This window comes from Ambystoma mexicanum, chromosome 8, assembly GCF_040938575.1.
Source record: "Ambystoma mexicanum isolate Mex_15411 chromosome 8, UKY_AmexF1_1, whole genome shotgun sequence".
Taxonomy (NCBI): Eukaryota; Metazoa; Chordata; class Amphibia; order Caudata; family Ambystomatidae; genus Ambystoma; species Ambystoma mexicanum.
In genome coordinates, this window is record NC_090929.1 from 664,336,373 (window position 1) to 664,346,546 (window position 10,174).

Here is a 10,174-nt window from a genome sequence, read left to right on the forward strand (position 1 = left end):
ATTCCATTCTCACAGTTCAGGGCAAAATGCACATTTATTTAATCTAAGCCACAGTCCTTATGGAGAGTCACAGCGGTGCCGTCAGGGCAGCCTGAGTGCAGCTGTGTGTTTATTTTAAAAGTGTCTGCCAGAGAGGAAAGGTGAGCCATACTCTCACCCCTTATAACCAGTGAGGAGAGTGGCACTAAGATTGCATGAGCGAAAGATGTTTTGAGCAATACACAGTAATTGAAATAAAAGAAAGCAATGAGAAAGTAATGAATGTACAATGTCATTTTATTGAGCTCTTTCTTCCTTGCACAGGGTCACATTCTCGGAGATTGCTGCACATTTCTCATAAATTAGGATGACTGAAGAATCCCATGAAATTCACTCAATGTCACAGACATTTTCCAGCCGAGAGCAAGAGGAGAAAACAGGACATCCTTATTTCTGATGCGGAACCAATCTTATCCCTGAATGAGAACCTGCGATAATTGCAATCCTACAAACATTGCATCTCCCAGGACAGACCCACTGCCAGTCACTGAGATGCCACTATCTGGCTGAGAGCCCCCCCCCCACACTGGCCATCTTTATAAAAGATAACACAGCATTGCATAACACATGGCAATAACATTGCTTCTAAAATGAAGACTCACCACTGGGAGAATTGTTTCTCCTTTTCCTTCATCCACATTGAATGATAAACTTTGAGAATACAGAATACATGTGCACATTGTCACATACATGTTCAGAGATTATTCACATATCTACAACATACCGGGAACACACTTTGCCTTCACAGAAGGCAAGGATTTTGTATTACATTTTCATTGAAAATACCAGAAATCAATATTGATATCAATGGGGTCATAACCCCGAACAGCATCTAAGGCCCTTATATTACACATGTATGTGGTACTAATGAAAAGCCAACACTGGGGAGAATTCTTCCTCCTTTTCCTTCATCCACATTGAATGATAAACGCCCAGAATACAGAATACATGTGCACATTGTCACATACATGCTCAGAGATAATTCACATATCTCCAACATACCAGAAACACACTTTGCCTTCACAGAAGGCAGGGATTTTGTGTTACATTTTCATTGAAATTACAATATATCAAAGCTGATGAACAAGGTCATAACGCCAACATCACTAAGATCAATAAATGACTGATCATCATGTAATGTACACATGTCGATGAACATGAATGATAAACACAGACTGAACATGCATCAGGGCCCGATCCAAGGCCCTTGTATCACAAATGCATGTGCTACTGATCACTGCAAATAGATCAATGAATCTGCATTACATGCACACAGTGCACACACACAGTGCACACAACACACACAGCGCACATCCTGTGAGGATATTAAACATGTTTACATGTAAATGCACTCCTTAAACGGAAGTTACTGGATGACAAGCAGAGCATTGCCAAAATACAGGAATAATATCAGACAGGAGTGATATTCTAAGAGTGACATTTAGATAATTCGCAGCTTCAGGATGAATATTTTATACAAACATCTTCTGCAATGAAGATACATTTCAAGGAATAACGTGGCCTCATTTTCGTAAATAATGAGTTCGTTATTTTCAACCAACCCGTCCTACAAGGATCTAACGTTCACCCTATGTTTATCCTGCAAGGATATAATTCACAGAGTGTCCATCCCACAGGGATATCACATCGCCATCACTGCACCTCTGGAAGTGCAGTAAACTCACCCGGGCCGAGTGCAGCCGGGTACAGACATGAGAAGGCGTATTCTCCAGTCAGAGAGGACCGAGGCCTCTAGAGAAGTCCCAGCTTCCTCCAGTGTCAGAAGAAAAGTCCATGGCCGCACCCCCTGCATTACCAGGGTCTCCACGGGGCTCTGGGGCTGTCCTGGGCTGGCTCTTTAGTGTTGCTCGGGCAGGACGGCGGCCGAGAAGGACACACAGCCTCTGCTGCAGCCGCAGGTCTATGGAGAGCGCTCAGCAGCTTCAACCCGGTCTCCATGGGGGCTCCATGGAGGGAGAGGAAGTGCAGAGAGTCCTGGAGGCATCTGGAGTAACCTTCACTGGCGGCCATTGCTGAAAGGAAATAGAAGAAGGACATTAATGATTGATTCATTTACACAAGATGTAAACGCAATGTACACATTTTAGACTATAAGATAAGATTTAAGGGATAAGGGGCCACCTGTCAAAGGTTAACATTTCTATAGGATGCCTTATACACAGTTTGAAAGATTAAGCTATAGTCAAAGTTCATGGCACATTGCTGTGCCTACAACTTTGGAATTTCTCAATTGTTTGAGATTTAAATAGTTCCAAGCTCCAGACAATGGGAGTGACATGTCGTAAAGTCCCTCTATATGTGGGAAATATGCAGCAGGGGAGGGCGGTGGATGAAAGGAGGGGGTGGGGGCGGAGGAGTTACTACAGAAAGAAGAGGGGATAGACACAGAAAGAGAAGCAACACAGGGAGGGATTGTGGAGAGGGGGCACCGGAGGAAAGAGAGAAAAACGGGTGTAGGGCGCGAGCGGGAGTGAGGGAGGGGGTAAGGAAATGAGGGCAGGCTGTACCCATGGATATGGGAGGGAGGGGAGAGAGGGGACAGCTGGAGAGAGGGGAGGAAGCGAGGTGTAACCTGTGGAATACTAGTCATAACCAGGCACCTCAAATGCACGTGCTGCTGCAGAGAAGCGCTTTCCTTTTCTAACTCCCTGCCTTATTTGGGAGGCGTGTAGGCAGGAGCTTATCTGCAGGTGTATTTAATCATACGTGTGTTTAAGGCAGTGTATTATAAACTGGTAAACTGGGGCCTTAAGGACACATGACCGCTGTCATGCACACGTTGCTTCTCTGGGGCTGATGTACTAAATTAACATCTTTTTACCACCCACACCTACCCCCCTCCCCCCAGCGCTCCAGTTGCACCCCCTGCAATGCTACCCCTTCCCTTTCAGGCCTCTCACCTGGTGCTGCTGTCTGCACGCGCTGGGCCAGGACTCTCACGGCCATTTCCAGGATATCCGCTTTCTCTGCTTTGGGCGGAAGCTCCCGGTCCCCAAACTCTCTCTGCAGTAACATCCTCAGCTGCTCAATGCTGCTGTTGATCCGCTCTCTCCTCATCTTCTCAACCGCCGGTTTCCTCAACTGCAGAAACAGGAGGAACGCTCCTTATAACATGCGTCTCACATACAAAGACAGACATTTGCAAAATAAATACCAGAGACCCCTAGTTTAAAGTATTATAATATATTTTCGACCAAATGTTAAGTGCAATAATGTATATCAATGCCTATATTTGCAGGTTCTATTTCAGCAGTCATATTATCTATCGTTATGTTCCTGCCTCTTACCTTTCTAATGCCTCTGCCCTCGAGCTCCTGCCCATACTGCTCCAAGGGGCAGAAAGGCGCCATCCTGCCCAGTCGGGGGTGAAGGGCTGCTTCTCTGTAGTGAGGCCGCAGTGATCTGAAGAGCTCCCTCCCTCCAGCCCTATTTATCCCCCTCAGCTGCAGGGAAATGTGTGGGGCTGAGGCTGGGGAGAGGTTCCCACACTCAGCAGCCAATCAGAGAGCAGCAGAAACAATAGAAGTGTGTCCCATTACAGGGCGAGAGGCAGGGGAGCATCTGGGACCCGACACAATGCACCCGAGTGTGGGAAAGACCCGCCCCTCTAAAGGGATAAGTGACAAGGCTTGTGACAGTGCCCCCGGGCATCTGCCACAGGCCAAGCATTGTATGTGCCATGATCTTCACATGGGAGGAAGTGGGTGAGCGTGGGTATATCTGCTCCCTGGCACTGCAGATAAGCAGGGACAGGAAGGACACACACAATAAAAGATGATTGTATCTTTATTATATCCACAGAACATTTACAAACCAGGAAAATCGGATTTTTTTATACAAACGTATTGATGAATAGATGCGCAAAGTCGGAGGATATTCTGTGTTAAAAAAATATCTGGACGTTTGGTCTTTTCTCTACCAAAAAATTTAACATTTCTGTTAATTTAGAAATAAAAGGTGCACACCTCTTAATCCTGGGTTTCATGAAATACTGCACACAAAGGTCACCAAACCCACACACTGCCCCTATCTGTGTGCATCTGTCTGTCTCTGGATGCTCACATTCTGGACGTTGCTGCCCAGAACACTGGGATCTGAAACGTGCATTCACCACTGATAATATTCCAAATCTTGCAGCCGATTCTCACCCCACTGTCTCCCCCATCACTCCTCAACCCCCACGGTGGGATCTTAAAGTGTAAGACTGTCCCACATTTCACCCCCCCCCCTTTATGGCAAAAGTGACTTCCTGTGAAGTGGACACCAGAGTCCGCTTTCTATTGGTGCTTTCGCGCGGTTAGGCAATGGCACTGGGGGATGGGAGGTAGTGGCACTGGGTCATAGGAGGCAATGGTGCATGGGAGGGAGTGGCACTAGGGGATGGTAGGCAATGGCACTGGGGGTTGGGAAGGAGTGGCACTGGGGATGGGAGGCAATGGCACTGGGGGGTGGGAGGGAGTGGCACTGGGGGATGGGAGGCAATGGCACTGGGGGGTGGGAGGGAGTGGCACTGGGGGATGGGAGGCAATGGCACTGGGGGATGGGAGGGAGTGGCACTGGGGGATGTGAGGGAGTGGTACTGGGGGATGGGAGGGAGTGGCACTGGGGATAGGAGGCAGTGGCACTGGGGGGTGGGAGGGAGTGGCACTGGGGGATGGGAGGCAATGGCACTGGGGGGTGGGAGAGAGTGGCACTGGGGGATGGGAGGCAATGGCACTGGGGGATGGGAGGCAATGGCACTGGGGGTGGGAGGGAGTGGCACTGGGGGATGGGAGGCAATGGCACTGGGGGATGGGAGGCAATGGCACTGGGTGATGGGAGGGAGTGGCATTGGGGGATGGGAGGGAGTGGCACTGGGGGAAGGGAGGGAGTGGTTCTGAGTTTTTCTCAACACGCCATGGGCTCTAGTGCACCCAACTGAAAAGAAGAGCGTGGCATGGTGGGATCCGGCACTTTATTTATTTATTCATATTTGTAGAGCGCGCAACAGCCCGTGTGCATCGTGACGCTTGTTACAGAGAGTGAGCAGAACTTAGTTACATGGAATCTGTACTTTCAACAGAAACAACAGCAAAATATGACTGTGCCTCCTGTGTCTTTTGATCTTTTCTTGCAAGACACTACTTTTGCAGGAAGTAGCTCTGTCTTAATTACATCCTTTCATGTCTCTTCCACAAAACATCAAAATTCTCATTTGAGCTCTCAAACGTCCCTCCACCCACCCCCCACCTCCCCTCAAATAATCCCACACCCATATTACGAACATTGTGGCATCATTTATTTCACCTAATCTTTGAGGAGAGAACAATGCCTCAGAATGGATGTACCATGAGTAGTGTAAGAGATACTTCAAGGTGTGGAATGCTCTATATAACTTGTCAATAGTATTAGATGTATTGCAACATTGCACTCCGTTGAGACATGCAGAGGGGAGTCTCTGTGTAGCACATGCCTAAAATACACGTTTGCCAGTTATGGAAACAAAGGAACTTTGATGCAGAGTGCCCAGGATCACTTTAGTCAAGAAGAGAAGCTGGGATTTTGTCTCAGGTGTCATATTTGCATTTTTGTATCAGGCAGGAGTAAACTATGGGGTCATTATGAGTATGTTAGAGGAGAAAAAAAGTGGCAGTAATTCCTCCAAGTTTCCAATAGAGTTCTAAGAGACTCTATGAAAGGGTAATAAAATCACAATAAAATTACTGATAATCAGTTAAATGCATCATCAATATGAGGTATCAGGTAATAATATCGCCATATATATGGTCGCCGGGAAAATGTCATGGCGATAGTATTTAGGTGACCATATATATGGGGACAGGGGCAAAAAAAAATTTTTTTAAAAAAAGAAACCTTGTGGTTGCGGGGGTGTCCCCTGCATGTTCCATGCAATAATGTCGCCACAAAAAACGGCCATTTTTTGGCGATATTTTTGCATGGCGAGATTTTTGTGGCAACATTATTACATGGAACCCAATATGACTGGCGATACCAATAAATAGGTATAGCAGATATTTGGGGAACTGCCATCTGCTAAAGGAGTAAAAGCACTTGTTTCCTTTATTTGTATTAAATAATAACATGAATTGGGTAATTCCATTTCAGAAAGGGTGGTCTGCTAAATAGCCCCCCCCCCTCAGAAAGCTCCATGACAACCCATTGTCTACGGCTGTGCCCGGCAGCATCAGGACCTTGATCTGCAGCTCACGCTCTCCTGTGGCACAAGAGTCAGAGGTGCCCTGTTTGGCAGCTGCTGTAACAGCAAAGCCACTGCTGTGCTGAGGTTGCATTTTAGTCTGTGCCTCTGTTCCAGAACCATAATAATGATGTTAAGCTATTGCCTGGTGGCAGGATAATTCACATAATCATCATAATATGCTTATAAAACTTGTGCAACTAAATGTTTTATTTAAAAAAATAACAGAAACTTGAAACGGCTTCTCAAACAACCTCCTCCGCCACACCTGCCCCAACTAGCTCCCTACCGTAGTGGATAAAAGAGGAATATGAATCTGTTCTGTGGTTGTTTATCGATTCCCCAGAACCCGACGATAGCCCGTGCTCTGATCCCTGTAAGTAAATACTCTCTGGTTTACACCCCACCCATCTCCCTTATAAAGCGTTTCTCCATTACAATCGTTTCCCCCCAAAAAATGTATTAGTTTAAACTGGCCTCAGGAAACACTTCTTACAGCTAGAAAAACTTGATTTCCTAGCCATCACTGAATGCTGGCTCCACACCGCAGCTAGTTCTGCCCTCATGCTAACAGTCCCTGAGGACTAGTGGATAGAACCGAGACCTGAGGCGGAGGCTTCACCATAATAGCCAAAGCCAATCTAGCTATGAGACTTGCCCCGTCACCCAATTCCAAATCCTGTGAATCCCTCACCACCAAATGACCTTTCGGCGGCACCCAAACTCTTACCACCCATCTTCTTTACATATCCCGCAGCACCTTGGGGTCATTTGAGAAGGACCTAACCACTACCCACTCTGACAACATAAAAAATACGTCCCAAAGCCTCCTTCTAGGAGATTTCAACCTGGGGTTCAAAGACCCTAAAGACCAGCATGCCGCACTAATCGCTGGCACCCTGGCAAAACTAGACTTCAATCAAAAAGTGACTCTTCCCACCCATAACAAAAGTAGAACTCTTGATTGGGTGGCTCACTATACCTGCTATGACTCCATTACCTCCATCTCTCCACAGTTATGGTCTGACCATTACCTCCGAACCTTCTCACTTGTGGCCTTAACACCGACCCCCACAAACAACCCTCTGGCCCCTGCCATTCCCACCAGGAACAAAAGAAACATCACAGGCCAAAAACTTGTCCCTCTTATTTGACTGACACTGAACTCACTAACAGAGTCCACTGATCCCCTAACCCTTGTCGATGAATATAACAGAATAATGACCGCAGCTCTAGACTCTAGGCCCTAGGAAAGTGAACAGATATGGAGACAATCACCCTCATATAACAATAAGGTCACCCTCAGCACTATAACCTCCCCCTACAAGAAAGAAATTCTACTAGCCAAACAAGACTCCTACAACCAGAGAATTTCTCAAGCGAACTCAAGCAGAAAAGAACTGTTCACAATCCTTAAAGAACTAGAAACTCCTATCCCAGTCCCAGACACTTGCGGGAAGGATAAAAGCTGGTGTACCAGTATCCAAAATGCCCTCTGCAACAAAGTAGCGTCCCTCCAGGTCAAGACTGACAATAAAAAAGAAATCCTTCACCACCTGACCCCTCTAGTCAGCACGTTTAGGCCCACACAAAACCCCAGACACCGCTTTAGCTTCTCTAAAGTAACGATCCTAGAGGTTGAAATAGTCATACTCACCCTCAAACCGTCGAACTGCCAAGGCAACCCATGCCCATCCCAAATTATTAAAGAGGCGGCCAGAGATCTATCACCCTTCATTTTGAAGCTCATTGATGCCTGCTTCTCCACTGGTACTATCTCCAGCAACCTCAAGGAGTCTTGGGTTCCCCCACTACTCACAAAACAATCATTGGACCCCTCTATACCCACTAATTACAGACCCATCACCACAGTTCCCTTCCTGCTCAAAATCCTAGACAAGGTAGCATACCTCCAAATACAGCAATACTTAGAACAAAACCATCTCTTAGGAGTCTGCCAGTCTGGCTTCACACCCCAACATGGGACTGAAACAGTGCTGATAGACCTCAAGGCACAAATTGACACTCTTAGAGACAATGGTAAAACCGCCCTGTTACTTCTCCTCGACCTATTAGCGGCGTTTGACTTAGTAGACCACAAAATCCTCTGCAACCACCTTGATTCGGCCACACACTTCTCACAAGAAGCAATAGGCTGGATACAATAATTTCTTAATAACAGGAACATGCGTGTCTTCTCACCCTCAGCATCTGCCAACCCCATCCCCATTACCTGCGGGGTGCCCCAGGGATCATGTGTCTCTCCTACCATGTACAATATATTCACAAAGCCCCTTTTCGATGATCTTGATGGTCTTGGTATCACCTACACTAATTATGTCAATGATGCCCAGATCCTCATACCGCTGACGGGAGATTATGACAAGGATTTGGCCTTGGTGAATAGAGTGTACCTTATCATCCAGGCATGGATGGCCCCTCATGGCCTATGCATGAATGATGACAAGACTGAGCTGTCAGGATCTTCAATCATCTTCTTCTGGCGCAGAGGCAGCACAAACACCGGCCTCCCCGTTGGGTTTTGGTACCTGAGCTTGTGTTACTACAGGCCACCGCAACCCTTCGGGAAAGAGGGTTATGGTTCGTAGAGTGGATAGGTAGGGGGATTTCAGGAACACCGGAAAGAGGGTTTGGTAAGCTTGATGGACAGGTAGGGGGTGGTTAGGGAAACATGCTCCTCGGCCCCTGCTTCTGAGCTGAAGATCTCCACCCTCACACTCCTGCACACTGCACCCACACACTGTACACCTTGTGACAGTGGGCCTTTGTACTGGAGCCCTCTAACCAGAACTCTGCCTCAAAAGGCATAAAAACATATACAGTCTTTAACTGTGCCCTCACATTACTTCATGTAAGGCTTTGACACTTCTCCCCACATTACATCATGTAGGCTTCAGGTTTTGCAGTTTCACCAAGCCGTCCCTCAGCTTTGTTCGCCACTGAAAGGGATATAAATTAGAGTCATATGTGTGCGCGTACTCTCGCTCGCTCCCTCATATGGTTAATCTCTTCTCAAGCATGTGGTCAATTCGTGCCTTGACCACGCTTCACTTAGTTCAAAACATATCACCAAGTTCCCAACATATAATGCCCCTTCATGCATGCGCTGCCGGGTTCATTAGGAAGCTTGAGTGCGTATCAGTATGCAGTTTGTAGTCTGAACATGCTCCGGTTATGCGCTGCTGTTAGTAAGGCTGGGCGGGCTCCTCTCGCCAACCGCAGCGCATGTAAAACAGAGAGCGGTACTTATCTTGCTTGTCACATGGGGCCTGGGGTTCTCTGCAGGCAGGCGGATGCCCCGCGTAAGCGTGCCAGTTGGAGCTTCGGAAAACACGTCCTTCCTAGTTGCCAGTCGGAATTGCGAGCAGCACTTGCAGGGCGCGGCTCGCGCATGCACGGTTGTGCAGGCGTGGCCGGGGGCATGGCTATCTTCTCCCCAGCAGGCTCATGCTGCACATGGCCTGCTGGGTAATGTAATCTTTGGGCTGTTCTCCACCCTTGGGCTTCAGATCTACAAAAAGGGTGGAGAACACGTTGGAGAATAATGTTGGATGCCGCAGGGCCTCCCTCCTCCCCTCAACACCTGCCACAGGAATTACCAAGCCCATTCCTAACTGAGACCTGGCAGTACTCCCCCTCCTTCCTGCAGGTCCTGGTTTGGAGGGATACTTTAAATGAAATTGATGGAGGAGTTGAGGTGCATGGATATTTGATACGGGTTCCCAGGATCTATCTTCCGGGCCGTAACCCTCCCAATCTATCAAATACCACAGTGTTCCTCGTTTGTATCGTGATTCTAAGATTGCTCTTACTTCAAATTCAGAGTGTCTGTTTACTAGAACAGTTGGAGGTCTCCTGGTTTTTATGGAAGCCGGATCCGGCTTGAGCAGGGCTACA

General features: G+C 47.5%; 1 protein-coding gene across 1 annotated transcript; it reads right to left on the reverse strand.

Annotated features, from left to right (window-relative positions):
• Positions 1–258: 258 nt before the first annotated feature.
• Positions 259–3,538, reverse strand: LOC138472318 (transcription factor HES-5-like). Its single transcript, XM_069610442.1, has 3 exons — positions 3,348–3,538; positions 2,961–3,141; positions 259–2,072 (listed from the first exon to the last, which is right to left on the reverse strand). Exons 1-3 carry the CDS (start codon positions 3,408–3,410, stop codon positions 1,852–1,854), a joined length of 465 nt encoding a protein of 154 aa, XP_069466543.1. The 5' UTR covers positions 3,411–3,538; the 3' UTR covers positions 259–1,851.
• Positions 3,539–10,174: the final 6,636 nt, after the last annotated feature.